Here is a 14,590-nt window from a genome sequence, read left to right as displayed (position 1 = left end):
AATAATTACTCATTGATCCAAAAAAATTACGACAAAAACAAATAATAATCACTTTGTAACCAAATTTTTTGAAAATGTTTCTCTAAACATGATATAAAACATAAATTACCATCATAAATTCAACATAAATAAATAAGAGTCTGTATATCTAAAAAGCTACACATATATTCACTTGACTTTCTCAAAAACAACTCATAAATGCACCATTAAAATTTTCCTTAAACCAATTAGAACCTTTTATATAACGTCTATGAATGAAACAAACCATCATATCCTTTATAGTTTAAATATTAAAATATTTCAACATTAAAAAATTACAAAATAAGTCATTTTATATATTTTTTTAAGTAACAATTCCTGTTATTTTCTTAAGAAAATCTTAATTCGCCAAATTGGTCCATTGTACGAAATAAGCAAGTTTTATTTATTTATTTTACTTAAAAAGCATCCATCTTCATCCTTTATAATTTAAAAATACTATTTATAGTATCTATAAAATGAATATTTTTGATTTAAAATTGTTGAAACGACACTATGCCACACAGAATGTGTGTAATAAAAAATGGTATCTGATTTTTTTTTATTAAATGTTGAATTATGAGATAAATCAACTGAAATTACAGAGTTAAATAGAAATTCGCAAAAATAATAATAATAATTGTTTTCCTTTCATATTTTGAGTTTTGAAATTCACATCAAATTCAATTGCGTCATCTCATTTTCCGCCCAAAACAAAACGTTCCCTGGCGCTCGTCAAGGGAGAAAGAGAAAAGACAAAAAGAGCAGAGAAAATGACGGAAAGTGAAGGAAAGCGTGCGAAAATGCTCAAAGAGAAGAAAGGCGGAAGCCTCCTCGTTTTCACCGGAGGTGCTGCGGTGCTCGCGATTGCGGCGAATCTCGCCATCACCGCATTAAAGCACCGCAAGGAAAAAAATGCAAAGAAGAAAGGTATTTCTTCTTCTTGAACACTTCATTTTTCTCTTACTCTACGCTTTTCAGCGACCTGAAACGCGTGCTCAGTCAATAACTTGTTAAATTTTAAAATCGTTTCACTGAAGCCACTATTGGAAACTTGTAGATCTTGCAGGTTCTAAGGTTCGTGTTAACCTATCTGCGCCTGAGATTCTTAAGTTATCTGAACAAATCATTGCCAACTCAAAGAAGGTCCATAATTCTGTTGCGTCGGTGCCTCTCGACAAGGTACGGTCTGTTCGATCTACATACTGCACTGAATACTGATCTCACTGTTCGCTATCTAATTATGTCGAATCTTATTTATTTACTGGATTATTAGTTAAAGATATCGTCGCATTCGTTTTTAAAGATCGGTATTCTTTCTTTCACGCGAGACATCGTCTTTGAGATGTAGTAGCATTTTGTTCGTTATCTAATTTTTCAATCAGATTAATGTTAAGCTGCATCACTATTTTTGTAGAATACGCTTTTAATGCCTGAACTGAAAGTATAAAATTATACTGCACTGCTGCACAACAAGTCATGAAACTAGTGAAATTCCAAATAAGGCTCTGGAAGTGCAATCATGTTTGTACCAACTATTAATAGATGCGTGACTTTGGTAATAATATTACTGGGTAAATATTCAATTTGGTTATCCGAAATATGAGATATTGTCACTTCAGTCCTTGAAAATAATAAAATTAAAAAAGGGTTTTTAAAAGTTTAACTTGTCACTGACTTTAGTTTAAGTTTCGAATATTCATGTGATTTAAGTGACAATGTTAATATAGTTTTAAGGACTATAGTGACAATAAGTTGCTAAATTCATTGCTGAAGTGATAACAAAGACATTTATTTTGAATTCTTTTATGGGGGTAAAGTGATAACGTTTACATTTTTATGGTTACATTTTCACTCTCTCTCTCTCTCTCTGTGTGTGTGTGTGAAATTATATTTTTATATGATATGCATTTACTCATTTTCAGTTATTGTTTTGTGTTGACAATTACTGCAGGTTACATATGCAAATGTTATAGAACCTCTGGCAGAACTGCAAGCACAGCAATTTCCACTGGTTCAGTCTTGTGTGTTTCAGAAGATGGTATCTACTCGGGAGGATGTACGCAAGGCAAGTGCAGAAGCAGAGCGAAGAATAGATGATCATTTTGATGCGTGCAGGTTTGCTAACATTAATTTGTAGTTTCTTGCACTATTTATGATCTCTACGAAGTGCTGGACGTGAGTTTTTGATGGGGCAGAAATGCCCTACCAATCGAGAGATATAAGATGGATTTGGCAATGACGAAGTCTTGCCTATTGTCAGTGGTTTCAGATTTTACTGAAAGCTAATTATGAGGAGAGTGAGGATAAGTTCACACTACACTTTAAGCTGCGTGCATGGCTTGGTTGGTCTTATGAATTTGTTTGCACATTGTTTCATGGATATTGTTAGGTTGACTTTTCCAGATCACGTGCCTTTTCATCTCATAAATTATGAAACTGAATATTGTGTTGTTCATGCAAGTGGATCAGCAAACGTGAAGATGTCTACCTTGTCATTAAAGCTTTTGCAGTAAGGGGCGAGAAGATGAATGCTGAAGGCAGGCGCTTTGTTCAAACTCTGGTAAGAGCCAAGGAGTTTGTTTGAATGTAGTCTAGCTTTAATTCTTTTTTTTGATGCAAGATTTTCTTCGAAAGTAATAGCATGAACAAGGTGAATGTAGTATTGCACCGTGTCCTATTATACTTTTCCTTGAATGTATGAAATCCATATTTGATTTTTTTCCAATCAGTGACAGGTGAGAGACTTTGAGCGAAATGGACTGAACCTCACTGCAAGCAAAAGAGAAGAGCTGCAGCGTATAAGAGCTGAGATTGATGAGTTAAGCATCAAATATATCCAAAATCTCAATGACGATACCAAGATTTTCCTCTTCAGTGAATCAGAGTTAGTTGGATTACCTCCGGAATTTCTCAAGGTTTAGTGTGCCTATTCTTCCTTCAATCAATAAGGATTAAATTGTCTATAGATATGATTTACTACAGTACCTTATGACTTCATTTGATCCAATTAGCCAGTTCCACCTCATGAGAAAAGGCTTGGTTGTTGTTGTTGTGTTTTTTCATCAATCCATTTCAATAGTGTAGGCATGTTTCTGAAATTTTTCCTTTCCCTTTTTGCATCTTCCCCAAAGTCAACTTTTAATACTCTCATGCATTATGTACTTTGAAATCTGTGACAAATTAAATTGTTATTAATCCTCTGTCTTCTATTATTTCTTCATCCATAAATATCATATTAATTGTCTTTCTAAGTTGAACACTATTTGTGATTGGACTTGGAATGGCTGCTCTTCTGTGAACTATTCAATCCTAAAACACTACACGACTTTCCACTTTCTGTAATTGGGACAAAATAGGACAACTAAAGGAAAGGGACAATCATATCACTCATGTAGGTTTGGGACTCCTATTTAAAAATGGAGGGGTCATTGAGTAACCTGTTGCCTTTAGTTTTCTACTTACAGGGATGCGTTTGCATATTTCTAAACCAGCCCCTTTCCTTACCTTCCCACAGTGGAAATAGGTCAATAATCATTTGATTTCCATTTACTTCCACCCTATTTCTTCCCCTAAGTAAACAGTAATATTTAGTTTTTACTTATTATACATCCACACAATGTGACACCCTCCATCTCCTTTTGAAAACAATTCTCTCCACAGTCAATTTAAAATCCAAAATCCATCCCTGAAGTATGGATCTTTCGACTTAACAAAGAAGAATTGAAAGGAACCATTATTTCGGAGGTTGAAAAACGAGAGTATAAAAGAAGTATCAGCAACATAAATTGTAAGATAAGACGATATTTAACTGACTGGACTATTTAAGTTATACATAACGCAATGCACTAGTCCGCTCTCCATGTCTTACACAGATTGATTAAATATTTCTTCCAGACGACTGTGATGCAGATATCTAATTTAACTCTAATCAAGCGATCATGCATTTTGGAGGCTTGTTTCTGATTTTGCATCGGCTTCAATTGCTAATTTATTTTTTCTGGTTGCAATATTATTGAATTAAATGCATTTCTCTACAGGAATTAGACAAATCGGAAAATGGGAAATTTAAAATTTCCCTGAGAAGTCATCACGTTGCAGCTGTACTTCAATTTTGCAAGGTATGGGGAATGGATGTAAACTAATAGTTAAATAATTATTTGCTAAATAATTGATATTAAATTGACTCTTGCGCTACATGTAAACTACTAGTGAGAAGAAGCAGAAATTTTTTGTATATGGTTTAATAAAATGGGTTCTTGTATCTGTAAAAGTTTAAAATTTGGAGGAATGACTATTTGACTAATGCTTTCCGTGTGAGTTTGATTTGGGAAAGATCTAGACCAAGAAGCTAAGATACGTCCTTCCCTTTGCCTTCCCTTTGCGTTAAACATCTTTTTACAAAGGGCTACAGTTTTTTTTTTCCCACAATGACTTGTTTTTTTTTTGTTTATTGATAGTTCACACTGAGTTATCATTTTTTAATTCATTATTTGCTGTTAGATCATTTGAATATTTCAATAGGCATAAGCACAAATATCAATCTCAGAACATCATTGCCCAAACACTAGCAGCATTGTAACATCAGACCATCTTAGTATTTCTATAGAATGTTGTATTTTCTCCTTTTAACTTGGTAGATCTTTGTGTTTATTTTTATTTATTTGGGGAAATATACTGACGAGGTCTATTATATATTGAGCACATGAAGGTTGGAACTACTAGGAAGATGGTAGCAGGGGCATATGGGAAGCGGTGTGGGGAAACCAACATTTCTGTCTTGGAAAGCCTGGTAATTTTCATTCATTGGCATTACTCATCAAATACTTCTATCCTAATTCAGAGGCGTAAATTGAAAATTATCCTGTGATTGGACTGTGTTACAGGTCACTGATAATTTTGACAATCATTAAACCTCTGGTTATTTTGTTTTTATTAACAAGAGTTTTGTAGAAAAATTATGTTTCCTATGTAATTTTGAAGTTTTATATTGCTAATATGAGCAACTTTACCAATAAATAATAGTGACTATTAAGACAGTGGTACGTATTGGATTTGAATGGATATAGTTTAGTTTTAAATTTGTATGAGACTATCAAATTATGAGAAATATAAATTGTAGGTTTGTCTGACATCTTTCATATTGTTTTCTATGGTTCTTAATTTTGTTACTTCTGGACTTGTTTATTAGTATAATCATTTTAAAGTTTGTTCTTGTTGATATTTCATTGGGTTGATTCAGGTGCAACAGCGTCATAAATATGCTCGTTTACTTGGCTTTTCATGCTATGCAGAGTATGCCATCGATGTTAGAATGGCAAAGACTCCTAAAAAGGTTGGTAATCTCATCATGGGAATGCAATAATCTATTTTCCATCAGAAACTAGTTAGATTATTCCATGAATTAGTTTTCGTTGGTCTGCATATAAGTGGAAGTGCATTCCATTGAAACTATTTTTTTTGTAAGTTTTTCTCAGTAGATAAATGTTTCTGAAAGAAAGAAAGTAAAACTGTGCAATGTATCATGCAACCAGGCTTCTCTGGTTACTCACTTGTTTATACTTCCTATCTCTATACTAAGCTTTTCTCTTCTATCAGGTATTTCCTTATATGAATAGGTTTTAACACATCAATTATGCTGAAAAGTAAAATCATAAGAATGTTATTGAGATAGTTGTTGTCAGATGTTATCTGGTACTAAGAGCAATTTGAGCCCTTGTGTGCATAATGTTGGAGGCAGTAATTATTATAAAAAAAGTACAATAAAAATGAGTTGTTTTCTTAAAATATTTAAAAATGAATATCTCAAAATTCTAGTCTAGTTCTATAGTTTACACAAAAGATGTCTTAGATATTGACACACATGAGATTAATTAGAAATTCATTGTAAATATGCTATATTTGGGTTTCTCTTTGATGACAGCAGGTGCAGGACAGCTCTAATTTAAAATTAAAATAAATGTTTTGCGAACTTTCTTAGCTCAGTCTAGTCTAATAAGGAATAACTGCAGTATGCTGGATGATACTGGGAAAATAAAAAAGGAAATGGTAATCAGAGATGAACTTGTTTCTTTGCCATAATCTGAGTGTAATTTGCAACTTGAGAGATTGCTATATTTAATTTTGCACTGTTTTTTAAACTCTTTCCGTGATCCTGATATCTGATTCTGGATTTTTCTTCTGAATTTCATCCAGGTGTTTGAGTTCCTGAAAGACATATCAGCAAGTTTAACTGACTTGGCCACGAAAGAACTTAATATGTTGAAAGATTTGAAGGTTTACATTTTTTTGGTGTATGCTTTTTACATTAATTTATATTTATCGCATTACTGATTTCATTATGACATCAGAAGAAAGAAGAAGGAGAGCTTCCATTTGGAATTGAGGACCTACTATATTATGTAAAACGGATTGAAGAACAGAGCTACGATTTGGATTTTGGAGAAATCAAGCAATACTTTCCGATTAGTGTGGTTCTATCTGGGATCTTCAAAATTGTCCAAGATCTATTTGGTAATTATATATCTTACATAAACGTTCATAAAGTGTGGTTCCCGAGTAACGATTTGCCTACTCAGTTAACTGCTTGACTGCTTAACTTGGGCTGAACATATTTTATCATTATTTTTTTTACTTTTCCAAATATTGATTTCTTCGTCATAGAATGTATATTGCTACTTATTCTTGCATTTTTCTCACAGGCTTAAGGTTTGAGGAGATTTCAGGAGATGTTTGGCATTCTGATGTTCGTGTTTTTACAGTGCTGGACTTGGGTTCTAGCGAACTCTTAGGTTATTGTTACCTTGATTTGTTCGCAAGGTCGAACTTTTTAACTATTTGTGCTTCTGCTACATCAATTGTTTGCCAGTGAAAGGTGGGCACAGTTTCATGTTGCTTATTATTACAGGGAAGGAAAATATGGTCATACTTGTGTGTTGGCTCTCCAGAACAGCGCATTAACAATCAGTGGGGCAAAACAGGTTTTTTTTTTTTTTTTGTGAATTAAAGTTAAAGTTTATAATTATTCTGATTGTGAGCACCTTTTCCTATGTAGTTGGGTAGGCTTTGGAAGTTTCTTTTCTTATCCATGTAAAGGACCGTTTTTATCTCTGTTTTGGTGCATGTGTCGGTTCTTATATTCAGTTTAATATGTTTTTTTTAAGAAGTTGACTCTTCGTAATTATCAGATAGAGCGATTTGCTTAAAAGTAAAAAAAGACCATGCAATGAACACCAAAGAGGTGCTGTAGTCACAGCATGAATCACATTACCTTGCAATTCTGGTCTTTATCTTTCTTCGTTCCAAACCTTTGAAGTGTGTCATTGCTTTACGAAACTTTACCAACTGGAAGGATACAATCAGAACTCTATCAAGAACTGTTGTCAAGAGAAAAACAAGGGCCTAGTTCTAGTCTTAACCTCAGAGCGCATTTCTAATCTGTCATAGTTTAAGACATAAAATTAAGAAAACACTTTAGAGTTTAGAGATGTAATGTTTGCTTATATAGCTAAGAGCTGGCAGACCTTTAATGCATGGCTGGCCGTGATGTATCTATTTTTTTGTTTTGTTTAAATCTGTATGGTGAATAAGACACCAGCGTGCTCTTCATGCATGGCCGTTTATTAATAAAATTAGGACCTTGGGAATTGTATGAACAAAAAATCATGAGCTTCTTTCTCTTTCTTAAATTTTGTCCCTTTTTTGTTTATTCAGATACCAGTTGCGTTGCTAATATCTCAGTATCAGAAGGAAACTGATGGTAGTTCTGGATTATTGCGGTTTTCTGAAGTGGTCAGCCTTTTCCATGAGTTTGGCCACGTGGTATGTTTGCTTTTGCTTGCATTAAACATGATTTCCTAATCAGAACCATATTTTTATGTATCATGATATGCCTTATAATTCTTCTATTTGCTAGCTTGGGTTTGGGGGAAAGGTAAAAATAAATGGAAGTTGTCTATAATTGACATTCTTTTTTTTAGTATTTTACATACACTTGTCCTTTTATTTATGATATTTAAATATGTTAACAAGCATTGTTATCAAACACTGAACTCACTGACTAATGAGTTGGCAATTCTAGGGAGATATTGTTTTTTATGATCTACTCGATTTTTATGATTACTAATTGCTCTACCTAAGTTATTAGTAAGATTCATTCTGTAATAGCTTGAATTTGGGTATAAATTGTGCAGTATTTTCATGCAGGTGTGGCATATTACTTACTTGTTTAAATTTAGTTTTGATTGCACATGACATTATTTACCTTTCACCTTTATTCTGATGTTATTTTTAAAACCACTTTAGGTTCAACAAATTTGCAACCGTGCATCGTTTGCCAGAATTTCTGGATTGTGTGTTGATCCAGACTTTGTGGAAATTCCTTCTCTACTGTTAGAAAACTGGTAACAAAATTAATACATATCCATCCATCGGTGTTCAAATTCAAATTTAGGATAAACATTATCAAAAGATTAATCAAACATAGATTCTAACTTCCTACTTGTAGGTGTTATGAAAGCTATTCTCTCAAGTTGATTTCAGGATTCCATCAGGTGAGTTACACTAATTGTTCCCTCCATAATCTTCTAAAACTAGGTTTGTTTTTTCTTAATATATCGTCATTTTTTTAGGTAACCTCAATCTTGACACGACTACTAAATGCTTTTTTGAAGTATTAATATATTAACTGTCACTTGCAGGATATTACAAAACCGTTGAAGGATGACATATGCAATTCAATTAAAAGATGGAGAACTTCTTTTTCTGCACTTAAATTGAAGCAAGATATTCTATGCTGTATGCTTCACATTTTCATTGTTTCAGTTTACCTCTATATTTTCTAAATTTTCTTATACTTTTACTTATCTTACTTGATGCTTATTTGCATTATATTAGTCTGGTATGGAGAGTCATTTAAGCTGTAATCTGTAGTTCCTCTTAAATGGTAGTTGGTTAGATTACATTGTCATATACAATGGTTTGACCTCTACAAAGTAGAGAGTAATTCTTATCGTCTGGGATTCGATTTAGAGTCTGTTAATTTTTATAAAAAAAATATATTTTTGAAGTGAAAAATGATTTCAGTTTTGGTTAGTATTCTTCATCATGACTTATACAGCAAGTGAAATTGATTTTTAGTGGAGTGGCAATTTGTAGCTTTCTAGTAATTGGAATTGTTTCTGGTTGTTAGAAATGATTTAATGTTTGGTTATTATTCTTAAAACATCTATATTTATACTTCAGAAGTAACTATACTATCCATATAAAATCCATTCTTTTGTACTCACTTTTAAAATATCATTCCTAAGCATAAATTGATTTTTAAGCGTAATTTCCTTCAAAATCAATTCTATTAAAATCTAAACCAAACATACCTCAGTCAATAGCTGTATATTGTGTGTGTGTGTGTGTGTAGACATGAATGTATTCTCAATGTGCTTTTGTTAATGGTAGAAGTGAAATTAGATAAGTACGTAAAATATTTATTTTCTATTTGAAGAAACGTGAAACGATCATAAGTTCTACTTTCTATTTGTGCGTGGACTGTTTAGTTACTTTTGACTACTTTCTATTAGTACGTTTCATTATTTAACTTCTAAGATCTGCTTGTTATCAGGTCTTTTTGACCAAATCATACATTCCACGGATAACATAGACGTGCATGAATTATTCAAGCATCTTCATCCCATGGTAAATATTTAACATCACTTATAATTATAAGTTTAATGTTTGTGATAAAAGAGTGAGAGGAAGTTTTACTTAAATTCATTTCGTAGGAGATGTTGGGCTTGCCGATACCAGAAGGAACCAATCCAGCGTCATATTTTCCTTCTACTGTCATAGGTTATGAGGCAGCTTGCTATAGTCGTATATGGAGTGAGGTTTGAATTACTCGTTACATTGTGTGATACCCTTGTCAAAAATAATGATAATCATGTTTCTTTGCAAGCATCTTTTAATTTTCAGTCATCCATGGATATAGTTTTCTCACTTTCCTTATTGTGTTTCTGGAAAAAAGTCTTCCCCGATCATTGAATTTGAAAAATTAAAGCTGAAGTCTAAAATGTTTCAGGTTTGTGCTGCTGATATATTCGCCTCAAAGTTCTGCAACGATGTTTCAAACCAGCATGCCGGCATGCAATTCAGGAACAAGGTAAGTCATGGCATAGACGTCCTGATTTGGGAGCCGAAAATTTAGCATTATATTTATATGAAATTCGTATAAAATTTTCATTTCTAATATTATGTACTAATTTTTTGTTCTTGGGATAACGGTAGATGCAGCAATTTATTAGTTTGTTCTAATTTTATATTCATACTGATTTAAAAACATTTGCAGGTTTTGGCCACGGTCGGAATGAAAGATCCTAATGATGTCTTATCAGACTTTCTAGGAAGAGAACCATCAATCCAAGCTTACATTGAGAACAAAGTCAATTATGTTTCGTAAGGCTTATTGGCTGAAATTGTATATTGGCAATTTTTTTTGAAGCATCGTTTTTCATTGATAATTAATAGGTTATAATAAAAATTAGTATATTTTATTTATTATATATATAAATTAATTTAAAATTATTTGTTTAAAGTTTTTCTCCAAATTAAAGAAATATAAATTTAGTCGGTTCCCTTGATAGCTTTTCAAAATAGGTGGGAGAAATTTATATTATATATAAGTATATATGTTTAGCTAGATTAATTCCCTCAAAAAGATGTTAGACAATCAATCTTTTTTGTGTGGATATTTTTATTGCAAACCTGCAGAGACTTACAATCTTTTTCTTATAACTATTTTTCCATATTTTTGAATTGTTACCGTATTGACGAGTTTAATAGTAGGTCAACGAATAAAAGTAATTATGTATATTTTAAATACCACTTTATGAAATTGTTTTTTTAAAATATATTTGAACTTTCAGTAGTTCTGATAATTGTGTGGAAAATATAATTAAAATTCATTTTTTTACAACGTAAAACTTGGTACGAGTTTACAACTTCAAAAGTTGGATTGAGAATATTTTATTTAAAATTAAATAGTTTGTAGTCTTATAATTTAATATCACAAAATTAAAATTTGTTTTTATTTTTTATTTTTATATACATTTTGTTATCAAATTTTAAAAATAAATAAATATAATAATTTTAAGTCAACTGCATTTATTTGTTTTAACCTATTAAACAACGTTACATATTGATATATTTGATATGTAAAACGTTATCAACTGTTCAAACTTCAATTAAAAAATAATTTGTTATATCAAACAAATTTAACTGAGTTAAATTGAAAAAACTATACTTATTTATTTTTAAAATTTGAAACAATATTATGTTAAAATTTATGTTTAATTATTTCAGAAGTGTCTTTGTGTAGATTTGTCTCCAATAGATTATTGTATTTTTTTATTTTAATTATGTCTTTTTTTCTATAAAATTGAGTTAATTTTAATCTTATGGACCACGTTAAATTTAATATCTAATGACATGCTAGCAACTAACAAGCACGTGGTACAGTGAGGTCTCAATGAAAATATTTTATTTTAATAATTATGTAAAATGTTTACATATTGTCAGTAACAAACCAAAGAAAAATATTCCAATTATATGTTATATGATAGTATATCTTGAAATTTTTTCATATAGAAATATTATTATGTGAATTTTAAAAGAGTAAAAATAAAATTCGAAATTGAGATTTTCAAAATTGGAAAGGTTTTATTGGTTACTCAAACAGACTTAAACCTAACTCTCTTGTCGTATTTTGAACGCGCTTTTGGTTGGTAAGAGTGTATTTTTAAAGTTGATAGTTTTCTGGTAATGTATTCTGAACTTCTCAAGATTCTTTCCATTTTCTATTCAAACTTAAAAGCAATATCATTGTTTTCTATTTCAGTAATTTTATATGTTTATAAATTTTGTTTGAGAATTACAGTTTTTTATTGTTTTGAAAATAGAAATTTGGGTTAGTTGTAAAACTGGATTTGTAGGTAAAAATTATTATATTTTGTTATGAATATATTGTTATTGATAAAAAAAATTTGTTACATTGTTCACTTAGTGTAAATAAATAGTTTATAAGTATTTTCAATTATTACAAACTTATTCGATAATAAAAAAAAGTGATTTGATATTTAAATTAGGAATATGAGTGACGTGAGTATTTCTTTTTTTATAATAATAAAAAATAATAAATTATTATTGTTATAATTTTAAAATTAAATATAAATAATTTTTATGATTTTATTATAAATAGTTTTTATTTATTTTATAGGTAATTTTATAATTAGAAAATTATTGAGTTAAAAAAATCTCAAAACGAAAAAACGGTTAAATTTAAGAAAACATTTACTTAAAAGATAAAATGATTAAAATAATTGTTTTAATTTTAAAAAAATATTTAAAGAATAATATTGAAAAATAAATTAAATAATAAGTGAAAATATAATATATATTAATATCTATTCATTGAACTATTTCCTCTATTCAATAGAATTTTTCTTTGCATTACTTATTGTTTGGGTGAAAAAAGAATGTCTAATTTCAATCTTATTTTCGTTTAAAGGTAAAATTATGAACTTTTTTTTTGTTTAATCGTTTATGGTTTTTTTAAGTTGCAGACATTCTATAAAAAAAGATATGAAGTTGCTCTTACAAACTCCTATAACCAAGACATTTCAAAACATTAAAATCAAAGATTGATCTTGAATTAACATGATCTTCTAATCTCATACAAACTTGTGAACATTTACAAAATCCTATAAAAAATAACTAGAAAATAGTTTATATAGGATAATCAAACTTACTTTATTAAAAATCACGGTAGATTATAAATTATTCTTACCTTACCATTATCACATAAATACTCAAATATATTAACATTTTTTTTTATATTTTTAGAAAAATTAAAATACTTTATATTTTTAATAAAATAATATACAGTTTTATGTGTTTTAATGAATTAATATTTATCTTACTTGGTTGATTTAAAATTAACTAAAATTTAAATAGCAAATAATAAAAGTTAAAAGTTTAAAATAAAGATTCTATAAAACATTTTGTTTTGAATAATTTGATTATCATACTGTGACTGGATTATGAATGGTCTTGTAAGAGTGATTTTTTAAGATAGTACTGTTTTAGTATACAAATAAGAAAAAATATTTATTAAAGATATCAGTAAATTTATTAATTTATTATTATATTTAAACACGGTTGTAATAAAACTATATAAATACGTGGTAAGAAATACAAGCTTAAATCTAACTAAAATAATAAATATGATTGATGTTTTACCAATGACATAAGACGCAAATGTTTATTTTAAAGTTAGATAAACTGTGAATTTTATTCTTAAGGAATTACAGCAGAGACGGATGTAAATTTTCGATGATAAAACCATTCTACTTTTATTAATAAAAAAAAATATTTTTTTACAAAATTTAAAGTAAATTTAGTCAATATATTATTTTTTTATAACAAAGTTGATTATCACTTTACATTCGGCATAAAAAAATTAAGTTACTAAAAGCGGAATCAATGTTTTTAAAAAAGTAAAAAAATACATAAAGGAAAAACATTAATTTTAAATTAGAGAAGTGTGAATATCAATCTTAAATCTTACTTCGTCCTCGTGTTAAGTGGTAAATTTTTATTTAGTAGGCGGTTTTAAAGATGAAAGACATTAGATCCCTATGTTATGAAAAATGTATGAATAAGTTTCTGTCCGTTAAGTTGACAGCAACGACATTAAGTCCATGTTGATGTGGCAGTATTTTCTCTTTTCTCTCTTCTGCTGTCCACTTTTTTGTCTTTCTTGTTCAGCTTTTTTTTTTATTTGTTGAACTTATTTTTTCTTTGTGGACCTTATTCATATATTTTTCATACAATTACTTCATTTTTAAAATTGGATACTAAACAATGAATATAATTTTCTTTTACTGGGTAAACATGAGAAAATGAGTAGGTTAAAGGTAAACGTAAAAAAGATATATATATTTTCTCGGTTTTATAAAATTAAAAATAGCAAAAGAGTTATGCTAAAGAGTAACGTGAAAAGAATTTTCATGTTTAAATTTAGTTATAAGTTAAATCTGGTGAAATAATTTATATAATAACAGTAATGAATGATTAGGGTGATTTATGATCATTTATGAAGAAGACTTTAAGATAAGGTTAAAGAATAAATAAAGTGTGTAAAAGGTCTAAGCTTTAGCTTTCTATCGTCAAATTTAAACTCAAAAGTGGAAATCGTGAAAAGACAAGCGGATTTTCCCGTCAAATACTGTTACGTGTTCCAATTTATTGCAAACATTATAATATAAGAAATGATTCAATAACTTTATTCCTTATGAAAAAACTAAAACAAACAAATTATATTTGAATTTCATCTTCAATTTTATACGTATTTTTGTTTATTTTTAATTGAGCTCTTAAAACAATACATTAATTATAAGTATTGTTAATTAATTATAATTTACGTTGATCTCCATCACCGAAAATTTAAGGATATAGAAAAAGTAAAAGAATAGTAGATATAGTTTTAAATTAAAATATTTAATTATATTATTAAAATAATCTA

The 14,590-nt window shown here is 29.4% G+C and overlaps 1 protein-coding gene across 2 annotated transcripts; it reads left to right on the top strand.

Moving 5' to 3' along the window:
- The first annotated feature begins 720 nt into the window (after positions 1-720).
- On the top strand, positions 721-10,603 carry LOC124840004 (Zincin-like metalloproteases family protein). Of its 2 annotated transcripts, none has more exons than XM_088115238.1 (20): positions 721-948; positions 1,079-1,200; positions 1,973-2,136; positions 2,491-2,581; positions 2,757-2,936; positions 4,059-4,139; positions 4,730-4,810; positions 5,261-5,353; positions 6,214-6,294; positions 6,372-6,531; positions 6,720-6,837; positions 6,926-6,998; positions 7,732-7,839; positions 8,323-8,420; positions 8,525-8,570; positions 8,718-8,814; positions 9,635-9,708; positions 9,795-9,899; positions 10,091-10,171; positions 10,358-10,603. In XM_088115238.1, the coding sequence occupies exons 1-20, from the start codon at positions 792-794 to the stop codon at positions 10,466-10,468; spliced, it is 2,121 nt and encodes a 706-aa protein (XP_087971364.1). In that variant the 5' UTR covers positions 721-791; the 3' UTR covers positions 10,469-10,603. The 2 variants fall into 2 exon arrangements, with proteins under 2 accessions (XP_087971364.1, XP_087971363.1); XM_088115237.1 differs by having other exon boundaries at positions 6,369-6,531.
- The last annotated feature ends 3,987 nt before the right edge of the window (positions 10,604-14,590 follow it).

This window comes from Vigna umbellata, chromosome 5, assembly GCF_029865625.1.
Source record: "Vigna umbellata cultivar VRB3 chromosome 5, Vumbellata_1.0, whole genome shotgun sequence".
In the NCBI taxonomy this organism is placed as follows: Eukaryota; Viridiplantae; Streptophyta; class Magnoliopsida; order Fabales; family Fabaceae; genus Vigna; species Vigna umbellata.
This window is presented reverse-complemented; position numbering and strand designations above follow the sequence as displayed.

Excerpts from the sequence above, each read along its gene's own strand:
- LOC124840004 (XM_088115237.1), top strand. The coding sequence starts at position 792 with ATGACGGAAAGTGAAGGAAAGCGTGCGAAAATGCTCAAAGAGAAGAAA. Across the intron at positions 6,838-6,925 it reads TACCTTGATTTGTTCGCAAG|GGAAGGAAAATATGGTCATA; the intron begins GTCGAACTTTTT and ends TTATTATTACAG. Across the intron at positions 8,571-8,717 it reads TGATTTCAGGATTCCATCAG|GATATTACAAAACCGTTGAA; the intron begins GTGAGTTACACT and ends TGTCACTTGCAG.